The sequence below is a fragment of the Actinia tenebrosa genome, unplaced genomic scaffold (genome assembly GCF_029948245.1).
Source record: "Actinia tenebrosa isolate PJP-AT-01 unplaced genomic scaffold, QUT_ActTen_1.0 PGA_scaffold0__85_contigs__length_37466705, whole genome shotgun sequence".
NCBI classification, from domain to species: domain Eukaryota; kingdom Metazoa; phylum Cnidaria; class Anthozoa; order Actiniaria; family Actiniidae; genus Actinia; species Actinia tenebrosa.
Genome location: NW_028292569.1, coordinates 27,589,448 through 27,617,394, shown reverse-complemented (window position 1 = coordinate 27,617,394; position 27,947 = coordinate 27,589,448). Strand labels below are relative to the sequence as shown.

The 27,947-nt window shown below is 37.7% G+C and overlaps 3 protein-coding genes across 4 annotated transcripts in view; 1 reads left to right on the top strand and 2 right to left on the bottom strand.

Annotated features, from left to right (window-relative positions):
- Positions 1-8: 8 nt before the first annotated feature.
- LOC116306334 (alpha-mannosidase 2C1) lies at positions 9-27,947 on the top strand. The gene is made up of 32 exons (XM_089038620.1): positions 9-129; positions 638-763; positions 890-986; positions 1,529-1,555; positions 1,679-1,752; positions 1,977-2,154; positions 2,392-2,489; positions 2,687-2,781; positions 2,910-3,016; positions 3,183-3,386; positions 3,702-3,818; positions 4,166-4,203; positions 4,383-4,440; positions 4,717-4,808; positions 4,919-4,972; positions 5,231-5,448; positions 5,918-6,009; positions 6,110-6,140; positions 6,407-6,465; positions 6,788-6,953; positions 7,253-7,341; positions 7,575-7,669; positions 7,781-7,885; positions 8,197-8,275; positions 8,624-8,710; positions 8,927-9,070; positions 9,382-9,491; positions 9,878-9,957; positions 10,458-10,541; positions 11,015-11,079; positions 11,438-11,541; positions 25,416-27,947. Exons 1-32 carry the CDS (start codon positions 26-28, stop codon positions 25,525-25,527), a joined length of 3,189 nt encoding a protein of 1,062 aa, XP_088894746.1. The 5' UTR covers positions 9-25; the 3' UTR covers positions 25,528-27,947.
- Positions 7,736-27,947, bottom strand: part of LOC116286872 (translation factor GUF1 homolog, mitochondrial) — a 40,890-nt gene continuing 20,678 nt past the window's right edge. The window contains exon 24 of one of the 2 annotated variants that reach the window (XM_089038635.1): positions 7,736-7,874. The gene's annotated coding sequence lies outside the window, so the exon portion shown is untranslated. Of the gene's footprint in view, positions 7,875-24,253; positions 24,580-27,947 lie in introns of those variants that run through there. The other variant, XM_031693458.2, reaches the window with a different exon arrangement.
- Positions 12,918-22,141, bottom strand: LOC116286871 (neuromedin-U receptor 2-like). The gene has a single exon (XM_089038617.1). The coding sequence runs from the start codon at positions 20,798-20,800 to the stop codon at positions 19,682-19,684; it is 1,119 nt and encodes a 372-aa protein (XP_088894743.1). The 5' UTR covers positions 20,801-22,141; the 3' UTR covers positions 12,918-19,681.

The window sequence follows — 27,947 nt, the reverse complement described above, 5'->3', positions numbered from 1 at the left end:
CCCTGTGTCATGTGCAGTTACCAACATGGTGGATGCCCACGTAGCACGAAAACACTGGCGATGCACATTAGAAAGAGCTGAGAAATTTATCTCCAACCAGTTCTTTTCGGACATTAATTTGTATAGTAGGTAAGAGGATCTAGTTCTAATTTGTTCCGGTTCAGTAACCTAAGTATATAGATCTATCGTCAAACCCGCGAAACTTTTGTATTCTTTAACTAGTCCAAATCTGTAGTTCTAAATTTTGACATTCATTCGTGATACTAATGAATGAAGGGTGGGTCTTTTTTCGCATAAAGTTTTGATATATCTTAAGATTATTCGATATTGTGTTTAATGGGACATACATATCAGAACTGAAAATTTAGAAATTCAGTGTAATCTCAAGCAGCCTGTCATTCACCCCTCCCCCCTCCAAAACGTAGTTAGTCCTAGCCATTTGTGATGAAAATGATTATGGAAAGTTTGTAAATATCTAATCAAAACCTTGCAAGCTTTTTAATCGCGATAGCAAATTTTACATTTTATGTGTGTGCTTGGGAAACACTGTATTAATCATTCTTAAAAGTAAATGTGTTGACAAGGACTTTCTAAATGTTTGATTCTTGCATGTCTTTTTTCAATTTTGTACTCATAGGCTTTATCCAAAATCCTTACCAGTTACGTCCATAACTCACTATGCTGCTCCTGGTCGCATAACATATGAAGAAGCTGTGAAAGGGGAATATAGTCCAGCAAAAGTTGGTGAAAGCTTTGGGCCAACGTAAGTAGTACATCATGCATCAGGGACAGATTTAGAGCAGTGCTAAATGAAGCATGGCTATCTCCTCCCCCATTTTCATCTTTTATTATTAAATAATTATGATAATGTTGAACTTATTTATTTAAGGTGGTCAACACATTGGTTTAAAGTCATCATTGATATTCCAGAAGAATGGACTGGAGAAAGAGTTCATTTTCGTTGGAACTCAGAATCAGAAGCAATGGTAAGTAGTAATATCGTGAATGCATTTGGAGTAAGTGTGCAAACTCTTATGCTGTAAAATGTACCATACTCATCTACATCTACATAATTTATTTGCAAAATCCAAAAGGACATCTAGCAAATTCCAGTTCAAGTGCAAGATAAATTAAATTAATAAATATGCGCAAATAAGATAATAATAATTGTGCTAATAATGATTAAATAAATAATAATTGCTTAATATGTGGTTTTACCAATCATACAGCCCCCCAATCAACCCTATATTGGTAACCTTCCAGTTATACCTTAACTGGACAGGCCCCGACATGGGACCAACCAGGCAGCTATACAAATTATAGGCAATGAAACCTCACACCCCCAGTCATGGAACAATCCGACCGGAAAAACCCCACGACTACCAAACCGGACTGGGTCTACTGCCTCGTCTAATTTGGCAGCCACTGGAGTCCTCCATCCAACTATTCCCCAACTGGGCAGCATGGAGCTCCATTACCCATACTCAAATTAGCAATTAGCTTGAGATTTCTTCATTTTGCTCTATAGGTTTGGCAGAATGGTAAACCTATACAGGTAAAATACATAATATTTTTAATGACATGAACTACTCTACATTGCTGCCATTACATTTTTTCCTCACAAATCCTTATAAAATATTTTATTTTGTTTAATGTGGATGATGCATACTTTACCAAGGGTTTAACAGGTGCAGATGGACACCAACAGAGAACAGACTTTCTATTGTCATACAAGGCAACAGGGAATGAAAGGTGCTTAGTAATGCATGTCACAGTAGTATCACTATTATATCTGTAGGCATTTTCATGATTTGTACATATATGATGCATTGTATAGAGTACAACTCAGTTTTAACATTGATGGAAGTAAATATTATTTGCTAGCTACAGGTGCTAAATGCATTCATTGTTTTCATTGGATTTCTTTAGAAATTATGTAACATGTGATACTTATATTTCCTTTGTAAATATCTCAGCTACACCCTTTACATTGAAATGGCTGCCAATGAAATGTTCGGAGCTGGTAAGGATGGTCTTATCAATGCCCCAGATCCATCACGCACGTACAGTCTGTCCATGGCTGAGATAGCTGTCTTTGACACCGATTGCTATGATTTGCTTACTGACTTGACTGTTATAATTGATCTTGCAAAGGTATAAATTATATCACCTTATAATGATGCTCCATTATCTTAATGAATCTCGATGTAATGGGGGTATGAGATATTGATATTCATGTTAATGCATGCAGTATGTTGTTAATATTAAGTAACTTTAATCAGCCAGGTGTGCAGGGTATATTTTGTAAACAATGTGCAAACATTTTTTATTTACTCATTTTCAAAGCATTACCTTTAATTAATGTTCATGTTCTTGAATTTCATTGAAAAGCATCTTCCTGAGGGCAGCAGCCGCTCCTTTGAAGCCCTTTACACAGCCAACAAGATTGTTAATGCTTGCGATACCAGCAACAGAAGCACCTTTGGAAAGTAAGTTGCTAAAGTCATGGATAGTGCATGCCACTTACATGTACCCAGCTCATGCATCTGCAATCCATGTGAGCCGAAGGCAACAATTTCATTTTCTCTTCAGTCCTCTTAATTACTCCCAATAATATTTAACTACTTCAAGCATATAAATGACTAAGCTCCACTCTTATTTTTGACAAAAATCATTTTGGTTTTAGGGTGCACAAGGAGATAGCAGCTTCCTTCTTTGCACAAAAGAATGGTGAAAGCCAGCACAAGGTGTACGCCATCGGCAACTGTCATATAGACTGTGGTATGCCTTTACATTATGAAAGTGAATATTATAATAATATCATATTGGCAAAATAATATTATGATGCAACACTGTTCACGTTATTCTTATTATTATCTTATCCAGCATATTTTGCTCTTTCTTTATAGCTTGGTTATGGCCAGTTGCAGAAACGATAAGAAAATGTGGAAGAAGCTTCGCAACTGCCGTGAGACTTATGGAGAAGTATCCAGACTTTAAATTTGCATGTTCACAGGTACATTGGGCTATGTAGAGAGGTTTTGTCAGATAAAAAAAATTCTTTTTCATTCAATAAATTGTCTTGTCTTGCAAAATAACCACTTTATTATTATTGTCTGTCAGTCTATTTTCATTCATATTTCTTGCCGTAATTAACCCAAAATCTTCAATAAATAATGCAGATGCAGCAGCTTGAGTGGGTGAAAATTCATTACCCAAGCTTATTTGAGGAACTGAAGCACTTTGCTAGCAAAGGACAGTTTATTCCTGTTGGTGGGACTTGGGTGGAAATGGATGGTAACATTCCCAGTGGTGAGGCTTTCATCCGACACTTTCTGATTGGTCAGAAGTTTGCCAAAGAAGAATTTGGAAAAGAGTGTGAAGTGGTAGGATTTTGTTTTTTCATTTTTCATATTCCATATTTTCCATACTCAAATTGGTAGCATAATGATATTGTTCCCTTCTCACTTCTCATGTTGTTGAACAACCACTGCATTCTAAGCATTAATATTATTATAATGTTGTTAGGCTTGCTAGTAATAGCTAAGGAAGCCTTTGAAGCTGAGATGGATCTTCTATGAGTGGGGGAGTGGAGTCAGAAAAGATGATGCCTCAATCTTCCTCATCCATTTCAAATAAGTGCACCAGCAATGCAGGCTATCTTAATGTCGGAAGTAATATTATTGTTCTCTCCATTGCAGTTCTGGTTACCAGATACCTTTGGTTACTCAGCTCAGTTGCCACAAATCATAAGAGGAACAGGTATCAAGTACTTCCTGACACAGAAACTAAGCTGGAGTCTTATTAATGAGTTCCCTGTAAGTATAAGCATCTGTGACCTGTCACAGTGATCATTATCAAGCAGTATCTATCGGATCAATATCAGCATGCACTGTTATGCAAGTGCAGGCATAGAAGCCCAAGGCAGTATGCACAAACACCAGCATTCACAAATGCAAAGCACAAAAACACATAATACAATATAGTGAGCATGCAAAACCAGCAAACACAACCTAGCAATGTAAATTGATCAGCTAGAAGCTTTTCAGTTGGTCGAACATTTTGAAAACCACCAAGTAGCTATTCTTGTAACCAAACTAAAATATTATTTCTTTATTATTTGCTTTAATTTCTTTAATTTGTTTATTTATATTATTATTTTTAGTTTAATACTTTTTTCTGGCAAGGAATTGATGGATCAAAGTAAGACACTATCATTTTAAAGTATTAGTGACTGTGTTGCGCATTAGGTGATGGGTATCACTATTAGCGTGGAATACTATATTTTTTTAATGCATATTTCTCTTTTCTTTCATTACCTTGTTATGCATTTTTTCTATTTTTCCTGTTTCCTATATTTATTGTATCTTTTTTTCTTCCAGATGTCTCACCCATTTTCCACCTGCCGATACGTATGAGTCAAGAGCTGATGCTGGTGATGTAAGTTGGCCTTCGGTTTTATTACATTCTCAGGAATAAGAAACCGTTATGGCATATCATAGCACATCAGTGCAGCAATGCCAGAAATGATCGTGACTATCACTTTATTCCATTGCATTATTGATAATAAATTCAATCCAAAAAGTATGTTATATCATACTGGTAATGGCAATGTCAGGAACGATTGCTGATGCAGAAAACAAAAACATCTAAAGAGGATGGGAAATCAGTACATTGTAGAAAGTTCTTAGTCTCGTGTTACATTGATGTTTTTAGGTCCTGAAGACAGCACACAAGTTGAAGGACAAGGGAAAAGTACATGGAAGTATTCTGTTGTACGGACATGGTGATGGAGGAGGCGGCCCCTCGTAAGTAATCCTTGCACATGACGTGTTGTTGTGATGCGACACAGCAGAATCTGCACCTCTTCATAAGTATTCTATGCAATGAAAAAAAAAATTTTTATTTACTTTTTTAGAGAAGAAATGTTGGACATGCTGAAAAGAATGGAAGATGTGGACGGATGTCCCAGGTCTGTATACTTCCTTTTGTTTCCTCTGCTGTTCTCTCTTTTTTTTCCTTCTCTTCCCTTTTATTTTGTTTCGTTTCGTGGCCTTCCCTTTTCACGTCGGTCGTCGTCCTTATTATCAATGTCATCATCGTTATCATTATCATCTTTGTCGTTTTTATCATCAAAAACATCATCATCATCGTCGTCGTCATATTCATCATTATCATCATCTGAAACATCATTATCATCGTTATTTTTTTGCTATCTTTATCTTTTTAGAGTGTCGTTATCCACTCCTGAAGACTTCTTCACCGCAGTTGATAAACAAGATTCCAATAAGTTGTGTACATGGGTCGGTGAATTGTACCTTGAGCTCCACCAAGGAACCTTTACAACCCAGGCAAAGATTAAAGCTGAGAATCGTCGAGGGGAATTCTTATTACATGATGCAGAGTTCATGTGCACTTTAGCATGGGCCCTTGGTGGACACCGTCCAGGTAAGATACATTCACAAAGTGATAATTATCAACAACACCATTATCATCATCGTCGTCACGAGGTTCACCGTCATTGTTCATCATCACCATCGCGATTGTCGTCGTCTTTATACAGCTATTTAACAAAGGTTGGTGGAGATATGGGCGATGCGAATGCAAAAGCGAAAGGTCACAACAATATGGAATTTTCCCAAACTTTGTCTGCACGTTTTTCCGGCGTATTTTCTTCCGTTTTGACATTATTAACATATAGGTATAATAAATTTCAAGCTTGGTAAGCAACATCAACAAAATATTCACTAACTTTAACTTAATACGCAGCCCGTAAAGTCCTCCACTGGTTATAAATGTAAAGCGCATTGAGATAGATGAAATGCGCTATAGAAATACCCCATTATATATATAACCTTTTTCTAAATAGCTTTGTTCGTCTTCTTCAATACCATTCGTGTAAACATTTTTTTTCTAGATTTGTATCCAACCGAAAAGTTTCTTCAAATCTGGAAACCATTTCTTCTGAATCAGTTCCATGACATATTACCTGGTAGCTGTATTCCAGAGGTAGGTCGCTCATTAGGATTTTTCGTTTTTACTTTATACAAGACTGAACGAAAACCGGCAATATGATTGTGTAAAGTTGACAATATTTTTTTTGCTTCAGGCTGTCACTGATGCCTTGCAAGCCTATGAGGGTGAGTGATAAATACACCACTTGTAAAAAATAAGGACATTACTTTTTATCGATACCCTGAAACATCCCCTCGGCTGATTAGATAACTCACAGATTAAATTTGAATGTAGCTTGTTAGGTTTTGTGGAGGGAAGAAAACTGGAGAACCTGGAGAAAAAATTGACCCTCAAATTAGGGTGGACTGACCCATCGAACGAACATTCCTTTAGTACGGTACTATTAGCTGCTCATATAACCTGTTAAATCGTTTGATTTCATTTTATACAGAGGTGCACGCCGCTGCCACCAAAATCTTTGACACAGCCTCCAACAATGTGATTTCTAAGGTAAGAAAGAAAAAAAAAACATACATATATGATCGTGATCTGCTTTGCTGTCGGTAATTCGATATCAGAGAGTTTTAGATTAACGTTTTTTCTTCCCGCCAACGGCAAACATAACTAACGTAAAACATCGAACGACAGGATTTTTCATCGTTTTCCTGTATTTCACTGTACCTTTTGCAAGCCTTCTCGCCAAAGACAAATATTCTTATGTTTATCTACACTACGTACTTAGTGATTTTTGCGATTCCTTTTCACTATTTTTTAAAATATCATTTCACTAGTCAACTATCGTTTCTTAAACTTTCTATTCTCTGTCTCATAGCTGGCACCAAACACCACGGACTGCACATTGAAGCCAGTCATCTTCAATACCCTCTGCTTTGACCGACAAGAAGTGATACCTGTACCTCAAGAGCTAATAAAAAATCTCTCAAAGGAAGAACAAATTTCTATTGAAACACAGAAGACAAATGATGGACAAACATTAGGTTGGTTTTCCTCAATCCTTTTACCATTTCAGAACAAGTGTACGTAATTCTCTCGAGTATAAAATTCTTTGTTTGAGTTGTATCCATATTCATGTGTCTTATCACGTACAACTGTTCAATAAAGAAATGACACTCTAGGGAATTCCAAATGATCTGTAAGGGGAAAACACTATCTATATTACGTTTTATCAACCATCACTCCCACATTTAATACATTTGTTATGCCTATAAGCGAATGTAATTGATGCATAAGGGTTAGAAAGAGCTGCAAGTCCTCATAGTATTTTTCTATTCCGTAGCTATGGTTTCAGTACCTTGTATGGGTATTAATACTGTGAATTGTACACCCAAGACAGAATTCCAGCCTGTGGTCGTTCAAGAAGACCAGGTAATGAAAAATATTTATTTTATGTCCAACATGGTGGAAGTGATTGCTTCAGACTAAGATCAAACGACGAACTTCACATGAGCCGAACCTAAGGACAAAGAAGACCGCCTTCTTATCTATTGTTTCAATTAGGTTCGGCTCATGTGAAGTTCAGCGATTGACCTGAGCCTTAGACTAATGCCTTAATCGCATAATGCTTTAAAAATGAATTTCCTCTGAATTTTCTTCTCCAGGAAAGTGGTCATGTGACCATACAAAATGAGCATTTCAACGTTATATTTGACAGCTGTGGTCGAGTCGTGTCATTTATTCACAAGCAAAGTGAAAGGTAAGCAAAACAAGTACTGAACAAACTTTATCCAGCAGCATGTCAGATGCTATTCACAGTGTATGTGTTTTTCTGGTAAGCTGGTAAATTTGGAAAATACTTTTCTTTCAGACAAGCTGTCAGTAGTGGTTGCCATGCCAACCAGTTTGTCCTGTTTGATGACATACCTCTGTACTGGGATGCTTGGGACGTGATGCCATATTACCTGGAAAAGAGGTCAGTGTATAAAAAAAGAAACAAAGCATAGAAAAAAGATAATAGATATACAGTAAACTTTGTATTGTTGCAATAAATATTTAGGCAAGTGACTCGCAAATTGCTCCAAGTCTCGCGAAGGTGCCCAGTTTTACGTCCATCGCGCTCGTGTCTCCTTTCCCGCCGAAACCTTGAAAAGTCTCCTTTACCAGAAGTGCACGTTCCGAAATTCAATTTGCGAACGGAAAACAATTCCAAACAAGACATGGAGGAATTCTTGCTAAACAAGGCTGTTTGTTTGCAGTTAACGAGCTCTCGTCATTTGATTTCAGGATCTCACTTTCTGAATGTACCAAACCAAACGGAACTCTTAAGGTCGTGGAAAAAGGTCCATTACGAGCTACGCTTGAGGTACAGCGCTATGCGCTTTCTTTTTCTCGTATCACATAATGGTATTTTGCTTTTGGATCGTAGTTTCAACGCAAAGCGCTCCAACAGGCCAAGCCGATAAGCTAAGATACCATGCAAAAACAAATGAAAGGACGAGAAAATGTACGAGAAAAAAACAGCAATAACATAACAACGAAAACAACAAGTTTACAGAAAGAAAAAAAACAATGAACGGACAAACAGAAAAAACTTAACAGCTTTAGTAACACAAGACGCACAAGTATAGGATAATATTTGTGTGTGTTTTTATTTTTTTATAATTTTTCTTTTGATTTCAGTTTTTATTTTGTTTGTTTTGCTTTTTTGTAGTTTTCTTTGGCGATAAGCTCTTCCAGCTCATTAAAACAAGTCATTATTGTAGATTCTTGTCTGCCATACATCAAATTCGATACCAAGGTACGTCAGGTTGCCATATTTATTTTTTTACTAGACATAAAACCGCGATCTAAAATTTCTCGCCTCGACTTTCTTGCCAAAAATAAATAAAAGAGTTGGAAACGCTGAAATTTAAGAGAGGGGACCCACAAGCCATAGAGTAGTCAACCATGCGTCCTATATTCGCAAAAAATCAATAACAATTCTATTGACTAATCCGCTCCCTTATATTTACAGGTTGACTGGCACGAGAACAGAAAATTCCTCAAAGTTGAGTTTCCAGTTGACGTTCATTCAATGAATGCAACATACGAGATCCAGTTTGGTCATCTGCAAAGACCAACACACTGTAACACTAGCTGGGATTGGGCCCAATATGAGGTACCGTATGTAGTACTCGTATGATTCACTTGAAATAGATAACTCGCGCATGTGCTGAGTGCAGCAGTCATAAAGCAAGCTTGAATTGACAGAACACGAGAGAAGTCTTAGGAGAAGCACGAAGCGTAGACATGCATGTTATGGCGCGTTTTTCGTCCCAAAATTCAAACATGAAGTTCTTTCGTTCAATCCTTTGGTTCAAATATGCAATACTTTAATTCAAACCCGCAGTCCTTTGGTGCATGTATGTGGTGATTCCCATGCAATTATGTTTCATTACAAAGAGTAATGTTCCATTCTATAATATTAAGGTGTGTGGTCAGAGATGGGCGGACCTGTCTGAACATGGCTGGGGTGTGTCTCTCATGACTGACAGCAAGTATGGATACTCAACCTATGGCAACACTATGTTCATTTCGCTGTAAGTTCATCTATAACCTTTAATGAATCAATTTTTTCCCCAGATACCCTGAAACAACCTCTAGGCTAATCTTAGTCAGGGCACGGCTAAGTCAGATTGAATTGGTCCTTAGCCATGGAATTTAACTTGTTTAGCTCGCGCGAATCAAGGGAGAGACTTATCAATGTCTACTGATATGTAATGCCAAGCTAGGAATTAAACTAGTCCCCAGAGGTGAGAGGCGAGTGCACTACAGCCTCACCGACCTCGTGATTCTCAAACACTAGTTCTTGGTTAATCCAAGGATTTATAAAAGATATAATTAGTTCTCTACCTACAGACCACTACTCCATGTTTATCGCAGTCACACTTTACCGTCTATAACCCTAACTATCTTTTGTTGGTAGGCTTCGTTCCCCAAAAGCACCAGACGACCAAGCTGACATGGGAAACCATGAATTTTCATATGCCTTATTTCCACATTCAGGTTAGTTTTCAAGATGAAATTACTACGTGTTTTGGGCCTGGGAACAGTAGTCGTGCATGCTCCTATGAAAAAGAGAGCAGATTCTTTATGACTTAAGGGAGTGTTCGTGATTTACTAAATAACATATTCTTCAGTGACCCACTAACAACTACAGACTCTTAGTAGACCCTAAATATCATTTCCCTCTTCCAGTATTTGAAAGATATTTAATTTCCTAGCTTTCTCCGCACAAGGCGTCTCTTTGCTCTTTTTTCTCTTCACTATCTTTTCCTATACTGGGCTTCCTGTGTTGGCTGAGGCTATTTATTTCCCAGCTTTGAAAATTAATTATGATACCCATCCTAATTAAATCCCCATAGCCCTCCCTCCCTCCCTCCCCATCCCCCGCGCGCGCTTACCCTCATATTTTAAACATACCGTATCGTAAGCATGTGTGTCGCTCTTTTCCTTGTGTAAGAAACCACATATTAATGACTCGTGTTTTTAACCTTTTCCTGTAGGTACTTTCCAGGATGCTGGGCTTATTCGTCATGCCTACTGCTTTAATGAAAGTCTTCATGTTCGCGGTTGTGTTGTTGGAAGCGGTAAGAGGCAATAGAGAACTGACCTGCAATAAGATTCACGACAAAATCTACGACGTTAACCGGAAGTGTAGATGACTTCCGGGTAGCGTGCCTTCGAAGTCTTTCTTCCCTGTGGATGAGTTGACTTTACTGACAATTTTTGGAATGAAAATTCCAATGAACAGAACCCCAAAGATAAATTATTTACACTTCCGGTTGAAGTCGCCGTCGTAGATTTTGCAAATCTTAAACGGTCCTCAGATAACAGTCAGAAACTAAGTGTACTGAGCCGGGCCCAGTTGTACGAAGCCTGGATAGCGCTGTCCAACGGATAAATCTTATCCAGTGGATAAATTTATTGTTTAACAGCATCGACTTATCCACTGGATAAGGGATTTATCCGCCGGATAGCGCTATCCAGGCTTCAGTACAACCGGGCCCTTGTATTTACGTGTTTCTTTTTTTTTTTTTTTTTTTTTTTTTGTCATCCTTAGGCTTTAAAACGGAGTCGTTCTTCAGGGTGGATAATCCTGCAGTGGTCCTTGAAACTGTTAAAAAGGTGAGTTTGCTGTTATCATTCCATATATTCTCACCACCAGCATTCATTTGATCTTGCTTCATTTTGCCGTATTTGCATTCCGGGGGGGGGACTTCGGTGTAAAAGTATCGATAGTTATCTCTTCTTTTTGTAAAAGTATCGGGTATGCTCGTCGGAAATTTTCAAAAATACCCCTAAAAGATACCAACGTCTTTTAAGGAGTGTGTGGTCGGACAATTCGTACCCACCAAGGGATACCCTAAAAGATACGTAATTGCTGATTTTAAACCCCTTGAGCATACCCGGTACTTTTACCCGGACACTCAGAGTCCTCCCAGGATTTGCATCCTCTTATTTCCAACCATTCCCTTCATTATAGGCAGAGAAAAACCCTTCAGCTTTTATCTTACGACTCTATGAATCCTTCGGCGGTAAGGCAAAAACGCGTTTGACGACATCGCTTCCCCTCAAGCATGTCCAAAGGTGGGTAACTTTGTCATAAGGTATAAATGTCCTTTGTCTTATCAGCTGCTGCGATTAGGCGATTAGAGCTTAATACAAAAAGGTTTCGAATTAAACGTCAGTATCTCGTCACCTCGAATTAGTGGGCTCTTAGCCCTATCCCCTTGTTCCATCAGGATATTTTAACGAGGCATTTCATGAAGAACTTCTGAGTATGCGTACGCTTCACGTGTTTCTGTGGATAAGTTTTGCGGTGAACAGAAATGCTTTGTACGATTTTGAACCCGCTTTTGCTATAGCATACAATCTTGCAATTAATTTCTCTACCCTTCCGGCTTTCTTGATTTCCAGACTACGAGCAATATATGCTACTTTGTGAGGTCCGCTTTTTTTGTCCAGGAAATGTGATAAGGGCAAACGACCACACGTATTCTAAATACCACTTTTAAAAACGCTTACCCCAGATCTTTAAGATAAGATAAAATTTCAACGGATGAAGATTATGGTCGATTTCCGTTTGGCAGATTGGACAAGTGGGGACATTATTAGGCAGGATTTGCTAGGATTTCTTAAATATTTAACATGTTCAACTGAGTTCAACGATAGACTTACAGCCGTAATGGTTTCGAAGCTTGTTCAACGTTTGCCGATTCATAATTTCATTTGGCATTGTTCTAAATGGAGTAATCCTTGTTGCGTCATATTTATCGTTTATGCTATCGACTCATAAACTTAAAATCAAATAGAATATAGTACTAATAAAGATGGCGTTGTGTGTTCGACTCTCAAGAATTTCATGCCGAGTTAGATCTCTTCCCCAGCTGCTTCATCCAAAAAAAAGTCTTTTTTTTCCCCATTTTCATCGCTTTTTACTGACGATAAATAACACATTAGATTTTTCCTACTAAGCTTAATTATTTCAAAATGAATTTTATTGTAAAAGCATATCTAAACTGTCGGTCGCTGCGTTTATAGTTTTCCGAATGAAAACTGCTTTATCCCCTTTAGAATCATCTTTTTTCTCTATTAATTTAATCTTGCTTCCGAATCTCAAAGCGACAGCGAACAACAAAGTCAAACTTTTTATGATAACCATGCAGATAACGCTTCAAGTTTGGGCAATTACAGCTATGAATCTTTGTTTCTTTCCTTCTTTAAATCATTTATTGACCAAACTATAAAACAATTTTGGTTTAGTATTAAATCATTGCGAAAGCGTGAAGAATGTTTTTTCATTTGAGGTTTAAAAAAGTAATATATGTAGATTGGGTTAAGCACCTGTAGAAATATGAGGTGCAGGAGTATATTGTTTTCTAATCATTTTATTTCATTCAATTACTTAAAGCATACTAAAAAAGATGGTATTCTTCCTATCTGATCTAGATATAAATTCTGAAGCACGAGTCACAAGATGTTTCAGGGAATATATTTATTGATGTTTAAATTCAACTGTGCTTAATCACTGATGTAAACGAATGTTCTAAATAGCTTTAGGTTATATTTCTACAAGTTTCGTCTATCATATATGGCAATTACAATGAATACCCCATTCTAAAAGAAATACTTAAGATATCAAGAGGGGATTTCGGACCACCATAAATGTTTCACGAACTTGGCAATATTTTTCCATAAAAGTATACACTTTCAGAAAGCTAAATAAACGTACTTTTCGTAAATCTATTTAGAATTATATGTTTTGAACCGCAAAAAAAGTTATTGGGTCATCTCGGGGACCGAATCCCCTCCTGATATCTTAAATAGTACAATTATTTAAAACCCATTCAAATATGACTACACTATTTTGTACAATAATGATTTTCGATCAATTTGTCAGTCATTACGAGAGCTACAACCGAGCTACACAATGAAACACATTTGGTTATTCGGTCAAGGTAACACTTATACGAGCATATGGTTTTGAATGTATCAAAAGCCTTGTAATATAAGTCGAATAAAATATATTAAAATCTAAATATACAAAAGAAGAAAAATATTTTGTATGACATGTCAACGAGGAATGCGATTTAGTTTGTGCACTGAACTACTTGAATACTAAAGTGTATCGCTCGTCGAACGTGTAAAATTGAAGAGCTGTTATTCGCTAAAAGATTTTATTCCTAGTCACAATTTCAAAACTCAACTAGACTGAGTTGAACATGACAAATGTGATAAAGATGTTGCTACAAATCGCTTTTGTAAAATTTCTTTCCGATAAATACAAAAACCATTCATTCTTATGTTAGCCATCAATTTTTAGTTACAAAATCAGTTTCAGGAAAACGTTTTAACACTTCAAAGAGCTTTTCTCGTTCATCCAAATGATTGCATTATCTTCATGATTTTTAGTCCAGCAGATATGTGCAGATTTTTAGTGAATTGTGCGTTTTGTGATAAAAGCATGAAATTTGGTACAAAGTTAGGGCTTACCCTAACAAACATTTTTGAGGGTAAGGCCATCCCATAATTTTTCTTTTAAGGCATTGACACCAAGAAAATGTTTTACAAAAAACTAAGTTTGGGCTTCCTGTGGTGAATAAACCAATAAATATTTTATTTGTAAAAATCGTAATTTTTTAGAACGATGTAATTAGCAGTTGCTGTAAACTTCCAAAAAGGCAGTTTTTGCTGGCTTCTGAACACGAAAAAATATTTCTAATTTGTAAAATAACCATCGGGATTCTGTTTTCACGAAGTGGGCTTCCTGTGTATTCAAAATGGCGTCCATTCTGGCATCTTTGATATTTCTGTAAGTAGATCCTCCATTTTAAGCCAATAAATGGCACGATGTCAAAAGTTTATAAACTTGTGGAGTCTGAAGTAATTTTAGTGGATAGTTCTAGTTCGCAAAACTGGGAAATTGACTGGACAAAGTGCATCATATGCCAAGAAGAATCAAATGAATCCCTTCGTTGTCCAACTGGAAGTTCAAATACCTCTATTGCTGGAGCAGGATACAAGAGTCTTGCCGAGAATCTTCGGAATTTTAACAAGATTGGTGCCTTACCAAAGTCATTAAAGGTATTTAGACTACTAAATCAAGGTCAAGACATTGAAATATCATTAAGAAATAATGAAGCGAAGTGGCATGATTCGTGCCGACTGAAATATAATAAAACAAAACTTAATCGTGCATTGAAAAGAAAAGCACCTGAAGAGGAAAGTTCGAGCATCCCTGCAAAATTAACCCGTAAGAGCAAAGAAACAGTTTCTTCTCCAAACGTCAACCTGTGTTTCTTTTGTGACAAACCTGAAGCCAATGAGGGTTCTACACTACACAGCATTTCAACATTTGAAATTGATACACGTGTTAGACAGTGTGCCTACCAACTTCAGGACCAGAAACTTCTAGTTAAGCTAAGTGGTGGAGACCTTATTGCCCAAGAAGCAAAGTATCATCTATCATGCCTTGTTTCACTCTATAACAAAGCACGTGATTTAAAGAGAGATGAGGAAGAAGAAGACTCGGACGCTGTTAATCATGGACTTGCATTTGCAGGGCTTGTATCATATATTGAAGAAAGTCGTCTGGACGACGCTATAGCACCCGTATTCAAGTTATCCGATCTAATTAGCATGTACAAGGCAAGATTAGAGCAGCTTGGAACAATCACAACAGGGCGTATTCATTCCACTAGACTAAAAGAGAGAATACTGAGTTATTTCCCTGACTTACATTCCATCAAGCAAGGACGAGAAGTTCTACTTGTGTTTAATGAAGATGTTGGGAATGCCTTAGGAAAAGCATGTGAATATGATGCCGACAACGATGCCGTCTGTCTTGCCAGAGCTGCAACAATTGTCAGAAAGGAAATGTTTAAATCAAAGAATAGTTTCAATGGGTCTTTTGACACTGAGTGCCAAGAGAATTCTGTTCCGCCTTCACTCTTGGCATTGGTTTCGATGGTAATGAATGGGACAAACATAAAAACACTCACAAATGATACACCAAAGGTCCAGTCCGCTCTGACGATTTCACAGTTATTGATGTACAACAGTTCAATAAGACGCAGGAAGAAAGACAAGGACAAATCAGTAAACAGCACCTCAGTTAATGTCAAACACAGCCAGGAACGTGAAACTCCCCTTCCCATCTACCTTGGTTTAATGGTGCATACAAAGACACGCAAACGCGAGCTCGTAGACACTCTGTTCCGTCTTGGGCTGAGTATTTCATATGACAGAGTACTCGAACTATCCACTGACCTCGGCAATGAAGTTATTCGCTTTTATGAATCAGAGAAGGCTGTATGCCCGCCAAAACTCAGAGGAAAACTGTTCACAACCGCCGCAGTGGACAATATAGACCACAATCCGAGCTCTACAAGTTCCCACGACTCATTCCACGGCACCGGAATATCGTTGTTCCAACATGCAGACAACAACTTCTCTGGGATTTTACGAGACATTCCAGTTTCTTCAGACTCTAGTTCTAAAAGTAAGAAGATTGGTAACCTTCCTGAATCGTACATGACCGTAGAACCTGTTGTTTTAAGACACAATGATGCTGCAATACCTAAGCTTGATGGTTCTAATAAATCTGATTGTCATCTTATCAATCCTGCTTTGCAAAAGGAATACAGGTATATATTATTTATTATGATTTAAATAATCAATATTTTAAAATGATGCTAAAGGCGTAACTGTCTTTTAATTGGTAATATCCACAGCTGGTTGGAAGAGGTTAGAGCACTGATGTCTAGAGGCACGTTTGAAGGCGACGAAAAACTTTCCTGGGCTGCATATCATTCCAACTATCAGCCAAGTGATGAAAATGACAAACAAATAATTTCTTCCCTTCTTCCCCTCTTTTACGATGAAGCGAAGTCAATAGCTATGATCCGCCATTCTATGGATGTTGTGAGAGCAGCATTGCAAGTCTTGAATCCTGAACAAGCACCAGTTGTTGCCTTTGACCAGCCATTATATGCGATAGCGAAAAGCATCCAGTGGAATTGGCCAACAAGTCACGGAGAAGACCAGTTTGTTGTTATGATGGGTGGACTTCACATCGAAATGGCGGCTTTAAAGATGCTTGGTGATCTTCTTGAAGGAAGTGGGTGGACAGGCGCATTAGTAAACGCAGATGTTGCATCTCCTGGTAAAGCGGATTCTTTTCTGAAGGCTTCTCATGTGACACGTACCAGACGTGCACACCAGGTTAGTTTAAAAATAAGGAAGACAGAGAAAACGAATAAAAACAAATGAATTTTTAATAATTCATCATGTTTTTAAACATGAAAAAATAAAAATTACTGAATAATTATGTAGAGTATAATGTGAAAATAATATCTTATATATAGGTTACGTGTAGCAGTCTCTACCTACTCCTTCATAAGACATACATAGAGTATAGAAACAGTGTGAGAAGCGAAGAAGAGACCGCCTTGTCTTTGGATGAATGGTGCGACAGGCAAGCTAAAGCATTCCCACAATTTCAGTTCTGGTACATCATTTTGCAGTTGGAGCTTCACGTAATGATATTTGTAAGATCAATTAGGGAAGCAAATTTCATGCTTTACATTGATGCTCTCACCAAATTAGTTCCTTGGTTCTTCTCTTTGGATCATACCAACTACGCAAGATGGATACCCGTCCATTTGAGAGATATGGTGGCACTACACAAAACTCACCCCAATGTCTTTAATGAGTTCATCAAGGGAAATTTCACAGTGAAGAAGACCCCCAACAGATTTTCCACCATAGCAATAGACCATGCCCACGAACAAAACAATGCGTGTGTAAAAGGAGACGGTGGAGCTGTAGGCTTAACGGAAAACCCAATGGCATTAAGGCGGTGGATGGTTTCTGGTCCTGAAATTGCCCGCGTTATTTCAGGTGATACAAATATTTGTGACAGTTTTCTTTATGGCATGAAATTGCCCTTTTTCAGCTTGCAACATGCTCTTGCGCTCTGTAATATCTGTTGATCATTATTATTTAGTGTGCACCCAAAATAATATCTTCTTGCATTGTATTATTTGTAGAATTTGAGGTTGCTATGTACACAGGACAGAAAAAGGTTGCCGATAACCACCATCACGAAGAATCAAAGCATGTACAAATTGCATTTCAGCGTGACGTAAAATCCTTAACCACAGTCATAGAGGAAATGGGAAGTCCATTCACTGAAAATAGTGACGATCTTCTTGCACTAGACAGTCGAGATATTGCAGATTCAGCAGTAGTCAACACTGTACGTCAAATCGAAAGTATCGGAAAAGAACAGTACAACAGCTACGTTACCGAACGACTTGTAGACAGATCAAAGCCTATTACAGAGCCTATAAAGAGGAATAAGCTTCAGCTCTTCAGAACACCAACTGTAGCAAAGAAATCCAAAGCTCAACAGAAAGTTAGCTCTCTGAAAAATGACTGCTCTCTATTTTCAAGGCTGTACATCTCCTGCCAGATCCGTAATGGCGATCTAGATGAGTTTTTTAAACACGAAAACCAGGGACAACCACCATCCTTATCACAATCTGATGGCACAATGAGGTCGGGAACAAAGTCTGACCTAGTGCACTGCTTAGAACATCTTATACCTCAAAACGCAAATGTCATGGCCAGTCCTGCTGTGGAAGTTATCATCGTCGATGGGGCAGCAATTGTGAACATGCTAAAGCCTGGAGCTGCAAAAACCTTCCAAGATTATGCAACACAAGTCATTTTGCCATACATAGAAGCTCAACTGATGAATGCTAAACGACTAGATATCGTGTGGGACGTATATCTCCCTGACAGTCTAAAAGCTGAAGCAAGATCCAAAAGAGGAAAGGGGATCAGAAGACGTGTTGAGCCATCGAGTGCTATTCCTGGAAAGTGGAACGAGTTTCTACGAATTGAAGAAAATAAGAAAGAGTTGTTTGGCTTCTTGGCGAATCAAACGATGTCGATCGACAGCGATAAGGAAATAATAAGTACAGTGGAAAGTGAAGTGTTATGTAATCAGCAAAGAGATGAATCTGTACTTTCCCCATGCACGCACGAGGAAGCGGACACAAGAATGATGCTTCACTTGAAAGATGCTGTGATGCAAGGCTATAAGAAAGTCACGATTCGAACAGTTGACACAGACGTCGTTGTACTTGCAGTTACGTCTGCTTCTCGACTGGAAGGCAATGAGATATGGATTGCATTTGGTACAGGTAAAACCTTCAGGTATATACCAGCACATACCCTTGCGCAAATACTTGGCCCTGATAGAAGTAAAGCCTTACCTGTATTCCATGCAATGACTGGGTGTGACACGGTGTCTTTCTTTGCTGGCAAAGGGAAGAAGACAGCATGGGATACATGGAACAACTTCAATGAAGTAACACCTGCCTTTTGCGCGTTAGCCTCTGCACCATCAACAATTGGGGAATGGTTGGCCCCATTGGGGCGATTTGTTATACTGCTCTACGACCGCACTAGTAGTCAGACCTGCATCAACCAAGCTCGCAAACACCTTTTCTGCCAGAAAGCTAGGGGTATAGATTGTCTACCACCGACACGAGCAGCACTGGTTCAGCACATTAAACGAGCCACCTACCAGGCTGGACATTGCTGGTCCCAGATGGACATCGCGGTAACTGAACTTCCTTCACCGGAAGACTGGGGATGGATTAAACAAGAAGCTGGATGGGCTACTTTCTGGACGGATATTCCTGAGGCCACAAAAGTGTGTCGGGAACTGCTACGCTGTGGTTGTAAGAAGGGATGTACTGGAAGGTGCAAGTGTGTTAAAGCAGAATTGCCGTGCACAGCTCTCTGCGCCTGCGATGGACGTTGCTTTCAGGAATAAATTAAATATCAAGGTACTTTAACGATTTCCTAAGCTGAAAACTCTTCATTTATAGTTATTTTACATCACGTGCTTGAAATGAGAGTTTTCGTACCTTTTTACCGATATTTTAAAAGGCATAATATAATTATACAGGGAGCCCAAATTATGATTTTGGTGAATTTTCAAAAAGATCTGTAAATTCTGTAAAAGAAAAATTATGGGATGGCCCTACCCTCAAAAATGTTTGTTAGGGTAAGCACTAACTTTGTACCAAGTTTCATGCTTTTATCACAAAACGCACAATCTTCGCACGTATCTGCTGGACTATTTCTCTCATCCAGGCCTATCTTCGTTGAATGTAAAGATGTGTAATCTTTCCCATTTGCGGCCTGCTTTTCAAACATTATCAACGTTATTCTCACATTTAGGGATATTTTCGAGCAGCGCTTGGACAGTTTGAGGCTGGTTTTGCTGGTCTTGGGATTTTTTTCTACTGTTTAGCCTCACCATCTTGAGATTTTTGCTGGGTTTTCGTTTAATTGAAGTGTCATGGACAATTTCGAATTGCCCGCGGGTACATGCAGCATAGAAACCGGCGCGAAAATCAGCGCTCATGGCAAAGAGAATCATCGGATTGATGATGTGCTTAAGGTAGTAGATGATGAGCGATATGAGATTAATGTACTGGATGAGTGGGCTGAAAGTCGATCGGTCACCGAACTCGTAAAAAAGCATCAGGATCCCGCGTGGGAGGTAGAAGATGTCGAAGACGAGAAGGCTTGTAAACAACATCTTGACGAGCCGATTGCGCCTCTGCTGCGGTCCTGATCTTGACTCAGAAATGAGCGTTTTCTTGCTTATGCATCTTGCAATCCAGCAATATGCCCAGGTTTGGATGAGTAGTGGAGCAGCGATAAACACTATGACTAGGTACAACTTGAACACCCTCCTGAATACCATGGATGGGAATATCACCTTGCAGAGGACATTACTCTTCCTGGTTACTGTTGACAGCAAAGGAGCTACAGGCAACCCAGAGGTCAGATAGCACCCGATCCACAGCCCAGCTATGACAAACTTCATCTTCCGCGGTGACAGTCGTCGTTTAAAGGGCGTTACGATCGCTCCGTATCGCTCTAGTGCGATGCAAGTATGCGCAACTACAGATACACAGACAAACACATCCTGCAGTGGCACCAACAACCTACAGACTGCCTCACCAAACGGCCAACCGATGAAGCGTTCGATGATCCTTAAGGGCGCTGCAAAAACAGCCACTCCTATATCTGCAATTGCAATGGTCATTATTAAGTAATTACATGGAGTTTTCATGTCATCCCAGCGTAAGATGGTGGATATGACAAACGAATTGCCGACTACCCCTGCGACGAAAATGGTCGTGAAAAGACAAATGGTGATCGAATCATAGGCACTTCCCAGAGGATTGCTTTTTGCAGCTCCCGAAGAAGAAATAGACCCGTTATTTTCCAGAGAAACGTTGCTCGGATATTCCATGGTCTTGCTCTTGATTGGAGTGAGATTATCTCGAAAATATGAAACTGGCTTCACAGTTAAAGCTAATCAGACAATCAGATAAGCTCCTTTAATGCAATTACGCGGATACGATGGAATGGAGGAAACTCCTTCTTTCGGGATGTTCACAATAACGATGATGATTCTTATAGCGTTCAACGTTCGTGTGGACGAAAACGCCAAGTGTTCTGCCTTCAATGCTAAGTCAAGTCAAGTCAAGTTCAGGTGAGAGAGCAGCTGAAAGTTGAAATCTCTGCTTCGAGGGAGCAACATGCAGAGCTCTTGTTCTTTCTCTCTTTATCTGATTTCGCTTCGTGAATATTTAGAAAATCCAATTCAATTTCACTGCACCAGATGGTTTTTTTCTCTACACGGTTTCCTTGACCTAGTGAAGCTGAGAATAAAGTATGTTGCGGAGACCAACTAGAAGTCCACTGGAGATAACGTCTTCGAATTTTTGATGTGTTCTTATCAAAACAAATCAATATGCAGCGAATAAATCTCCAAAGTGTTGAGGGGATAAACCTTTGATGCTGTCAACCGGCCCTCAAGTGATTTAACATCAAGTCAATCCGATATAACCAGATGGAAGATTCCTCGCCTGTAACATACAAAATAACTCAATCTGGAGCGAACAACAAACAAACTGACGCTAATGTAACAGTTATCTACAAACCTTGCTTTACGAAAAAAGGGAAATAACCTGTCGTAATTCCGTGCAGGAACAATTTCAAATGTCGAGCTAATTAGGGTTTCATGTATATGGGAATATATATCGACTATATATTTGTACTGCGGTTATGAAGTAATGTTTAAAATGTTATAATTAAAGTTTCTTCTGAAAACAGAGATTTTAATAAGTTTAAGAAAAACAAGGGTGGTACCATCTCAGCCGTCCAGTCAGATTCACTTGTCTTATAAACTGTACAATTCGTCGTCGCAGGAGACTACAGATTTAACCATCCAATAAAGATTGTGGCCCGGCTTCGAGAATAATTCATTTTACTGTTACACACAAATTGGTATTGTTACTTCAAATGTAACGCAAAATGACGACATGTCCCGCTGTGAAGCAATTTTCAAAACGAACCAGAAAAAATATTTCCAAAAAATTGTTTGAGTTTTATTTCGAAAAAGATTTCAGAAAACGGTTATTTTACTTGTATCCTAAGGTGTGAAAATCACAAAATTTGGTTCATGCATGATTACCGTGTTCGGTGGAAGTGTTATATCAAACAGGTGTTAAACTACGCTCTCGACTGTTATATTTTTATTTATTTGTCTAATTTAATTTGACAGGCGGTAAAATTTTACTTTTCACGATTTGTGTTTTAAATTTTTACTCTTATTTGTTTTACATTTTTTCGCTCGTTTTTTCTTTTTTCTTCATTTTTCTCTTCTAAAAAATTGTACAACCTGATTACACACACACACACACACACACACACACATATATATATATATATTAGGTCAACTTTAGCACACTATTTATTTTTTTACTGGCGTATCGATTTAATTCCAAGGTGTAAAAATCACTAAAATTGGTTTACACATACATGGTTACCATGTTCGGAAGAAGCGCTATATCAAACAGCTGTAAAACTGTTATATTTTTATTTATTTACTTATTTATCTAATTTCATTTCGGCGGCAATAAAATCCATTTTACTCTTTTTTACTTTTTATATTTTAAATTTTCACTATTTCATTTGACATTTTTCGTTCTTTTTCAAACCCTTTTTTACTTTTTTTAAAGTTTGTGAAGCGTGGTATCTTAGCACAAGCTCATCTTTTTTCATCTATTTTTTTTCTTCGCACTTTGGAGTAAGAAATATTATTGATTATTCCCTATATAATCGAAATTTCCCCTATTTTTAGCCTTGAACCAGCGCCTGCAAAAGTTCTTTGAATTTAATCCTTAGATTTTGCGAACTAAAGTCTGAAATTACGCCTACTTTAAACGCAAAAAGTATTTAGAAATTAAGAAAAAACCTTTTGTATTTCTTCTTTAACGATTCTTAAAACGAATCAATAGTATTTAGAAATAAATCATTGTTTTTGTTAGAGCAGCTAAATAATGGAAGTTTTTCGATTAATTTAAATAAAAGAAAACAAAAGCTGGACAAATAAAAAGAGATTCAGTTATAAAAGGGAATAAAAAATCAGTGAAACTACTGACAATATTTCAGTCGATGAAAAATGTGGATAGAACAGTGCAGTGGCTGATCCCGAACGATTTCAAGGCGGATGACTGTTTCCTAGATAGGCATCACATTCCGTCCTTTTAAATTCGTGGATACGTGGAGCGTAGAAACAAGTTATTGTGAGGAGCCTGGATATGCAAATATGTCACTCACTCGCTCACTCACTCACTAAAATGTTAGCAGATCGATATTTTAACGATCATTACTTCTTACTTTATCCTTTATTTTTCTTATTTTTCAACTAAGAAGGGTGGGGACTAGTTACCCAATTCAACTCCCCCCCCCCCTAGATCCGCCCTTTTAGTGATTTAGTTTTCTACTCTTATTTGTGCAATTAATACTTGACAATTTAAGATTTCTATTCTTAAAAATCTCACTCGAGTAGTAGAAAAAATAAAGAAACCAATCCTCTTTAATATCGTCGATTTAAGCAATAAATAACATGATAGATTCGAATTCCAATTCGATCTGCGAATTAGCCGTGCTCTGACTTATATTAGCACAAACGTTTTTTCAGGAAGGGATAGCGATCGCTTAAGTTGATGACCTACTTGAAATACAAAGTCAAAACCCGGTGAACCAAAGAATAACCCGCAGTTATCAACAAGGAGGTGGTCGCTCAGAACGATTGGAGTTTTTCTTGTAAAATATGGATCGTTCGCACTCACGCCCTAGAGAGTAAACTGACAATAAAGATGGCAGCCATAATGGTGTACCTAGCAAGAGAAACTAATAACCAAGGTTATTTTCAAAGGTACACCAATATGGCGGCTGTGACGTCATAGTTCGGCCACCTTGAGCGACCACTTTGAATATGTGTATGAGTTGTCCAATTGCTATATTTAGCTTGATACTTTAAAATCGATAATTAATCTAAAAGTTTTTAATTCCGGTTCATTTGGCGTAATTTAATCATTGTGCTTTATATAGTTTGTTTTGTTGCTTGCCGCTGGAGCTTCATTTCCTGGTTCCGAACGAATAAAAGAATGGCGACCCACTCATTTTGGCGGCAATTTATTTGCAGAGAGGCTTTTTAGAATATTAAGAACGGAAAAACATTAGGCCTAGGGCAAATGTCGAACTTTCCATGCACCGAACTTAATTACATCAAAGAATATCGCTTCATTATCACCTGATATCCATGTTTTTAACGAGTTCGGTGCATGGAAAATTCGATGTTTGCCCTAAGCCTTAGATTCTTATTTTCTATGGAACAGTTAGAAACCAAACAAAGCGTTCTTAATTGATTTTACTTGATAAATGTGTTCAGGAAGCAGCCATTTACCTCGAATTTTCATATAAAAGATTTCTTAAGAATAATGAAATAATTTTCGCCCCTTTTTTCCTAAAAAAAATTGGGCCGTTATAATTGAAGAATAGTGGACACAGGCACACACGTCTATTGAACAAAAAGAGCGGGAATCTCAAATCGGTTGTTCAAAGTTAACCATGGGTTCATTGTTTGACAGTCAAATCTGGGTAAACGCGTCTACATACCAAAAAGGCGGGAAATTGCTTCCTGTGTAGTTGGGCCATTTTTGTTTCAGCACATCCTGACTAAATGAACAATTAAAAAACATCCGTCTATTAATTTAAAACTTGAAAAAGGATGCACTTCTATCAGAAAACCGAATGTAGCTGGTTTCCGGTTAAGATTTTTTCAGTCATGATCTAGGCTTTTAAAGAGTGAACGCCTTCCTTGGGGGCACGACAGCTGTACATTGTAATTATCATAATACCATCATTGTAAAGATATAAAGTAAAACAATGTAACCGCGCTGGGGGTGAGAATGAATTAATAAATGTTTTGAACTTGATGGAGCTTCTTTGGTAATACGCGACAGGTAGCCTGCGTAGTAGGTAATAATAATAATAATAATAATAATAATAATAATAATAATGAGAATATGTGAAATTTATTTTGCGTTAATTCCTAAAGTTTATTAGCGCTTAGAAAGGGCGAAGAGAAACTTAAAGAGCCGAGGCGAAGTAGAGGAGGGGACTGGTATTTGGAAAAACAGTCTTTAGGGACCGGTCATTTATTGCGGGGGAGGGGGACATCAGGCGATTAATAATGACGTTTCCTTCTACGCTGTCGTAGTAATGTTACATTGTTATCTGTCCAGGGGTCCAAAGGTTATTTATTCTCGCTCCGCCGTTTGCTGTTTTGACGGAAAGTAGCGAGTACCTGGTTGCCAATCTTTCTTCCTTGTTTAAGAATAGCAAAAAAAAACAAACAAAAAAACACGTCATCACTCATCCACCCTGTTACGGAAACTGTCGTAGTAATATTATTCTAAAATTGTTATCATTATTGATTATTATCAATAAATATTCTAAAATCATTTACTGTAGTCAAATTATTGTAAAGGTTGTTTTTCTTGGCATCGCAGGTGTAATTTACTAGAAGTGCCTGAAGATGATGCTAAAATCACGTGGTATGATGGGGGAATACAGCTGACTGTTGGGCCTTTTCAGATCATCACTTTGATCTGTTCCATGTGATGAGTACAAGCACCATTATTACTATTATTGCAAGGTTCTTTGAACTGGTAAAAATAGGAATAAATTAGAAGGTACAAAGTCGTGTTTCTGCGAACTTGTTATAGTAGAAACCTGACTCGTCCCCAGTCGTCTCTTATTTTAAGAGCGCGCGCAAAGGGTCAAGGGAAGGGGGAAAGAAGAGAGATGACGTCTCATGCCCTTCTTTCTTACCTTCCCTTGGCCCTTTGCGCGCTTCGATGAAAACAAGTGAGAGACGACTGGGAACGAGTCAGAGTAGGAACCCTAAGCATCTTAAAGGGATAACATGATAAGTCCTTTGAAGTTACAATTATGTGACTGGAGAGCAAAATATTTGTTTTTATTTTAAATTGGCGATTCTTTTTAGCTACTTGTGAAGAACTGATTGAAACAATGTGTATCCAGTGTGTTATGAAATGCAGTTTTATTACGATCTTTCAAAACAGGTCGTAGAAAGCGTGTTTGCTCACCAGTGAATTTCACCCATGGGAATCAAAATGTTTATTCATTTGCTCTCAGTGAATGAATCAGCACGTGATTACTAGGCTGCAAAGGACCTATTGTGACGTCAAGCTGAATAAAGCAATGGGTCTAGTAGGCCACTGTTCTTCCTGTGGTACAAAACTTAGGCAAAGATGCGACCTTATCTATTATGAAAAGTCTTGTGATATCAAAGGTGCATGTTTAGCACTATTTTTGCATTATTTAGCTTAAATAGTGTATTAGGAAATTTGGGTATGGAAGTTAAGCCCCTCAATAATCTTTAATTTAATTCAAAAGCATAACTATATTACAGCATAACATACCTTGGTGATACGTAGGTAACGCGTTAATTTACATAGGTATAGACCTTATTGAAAAAACGTAGTCGGGCTCGAGAAGATCATATCATCGAAGCTAAGACCGAAAAGGATTTTAGGTACTTCGAAATGTGTATTATATTTGTATATAGACATGTAAAAATGCACAGTAGAGTAAGTCGGTCGACCTAGATTAACAACATGCCAAAGCCATGATGTATAAAATGTGTACAGGAAGGGAAAACTACAATGCGCATGAAATTAGCATAATTGTTTGTCTTCCCATGCTCCCCTTCGGTCTTAGCTTTGATGATATAACCTTTTTTTTGACCCCGACAACGTTTTTTCAATTAGGTGTGTATGTAACAAAAATAAATGATAACATTAAATGATAGGATTTAAAAAATGATTTACGTCGTTTGCTATGTTCGTTTGGTATTTATATTTTTAAAATCATTGGACATCGGTCTTCTTGAGGAAAAAACTACTTCGGGTTGGCATTGCAGTGCATCGTGGGACTGTTTTAGAAGATATATTTCCCAAGATGGCATCTACTTCGTCTTAAAACAGTCCCACAATGCACTGCAATGCCAGCTCGTTCCCGAGACCGAGAAAAGAAGGCCCTGGGAACGAGGTTGTTTTTTCCTGCCAAAAAAGCCACCGGCTCCCACAACATGCTCACTGGGCGACAATATGTTTATCTGTTTTTGTTAGCTTTCGTCTTTCTATCTTTGTTTCTTAGTATAAATGTTGAATATTATTTAATCATTATCAACAAACTCTACCGAATTTCTCATGTCGTGTGCTTCTTATTTTCAAGCGGATATTCAAAAATATTATACCGAAATCTAAATCAAAGGCCAAGTTTATTTTGTGTAATTAAGGTCAACCGCATAAAAATATCGTATGCTGAATTCCCCTAATATGCAAAAAAATATCTTATATACTTCTCTACTACAGATGAAAAGAGGAAACGTTCTTCATATGTTAACGCATTGAAATATTAAATCCCTTGTCTTAAAAGTCTGACAAATCATAGTGGAAAAGTGCTTTGGTAAATCAGTTGCCATCCTTGAACGAAAATATGGTTTTTTGAATATAAATGTGATTACCTAGTACTCTATTGAAATAGATTATCAAAGCAGATTGGATTATCAAGTATTCGTCACGAACTCTAAAAAGAATGTATCCAAAAATTTAAGGGGAAAATTGAAATCTTCCTTAAAGAAATACAACATTCCAGTTATTCAAAAGCAAATGTATCATTTTATTTTCATGACATGACTACTTTGCATCTGTGCCAATAAATGTGCTAATATAAACTACTCTAATCTATTTTTCGCCTAGAATTCTATAAACATAAATGAACAGTGGCCAAGAATTTTGGGTAAATCTAAATTGTTTTCGTCAAAAAACCTCAAACAAGCTTTGGTATTTGTTTATACATAAACCTATCTTATAATATTTGAAGTCACTTGGTCGGAATAAGTAGTATAAGATGACTTTATTGGGCCTTCACGAAATGGAGAACGTTGAAAGACTGCAGGGACAAAGCCAAGTTCGTAAATCCATAGATTTTTAATAATAAAGTCCATTCAGCTT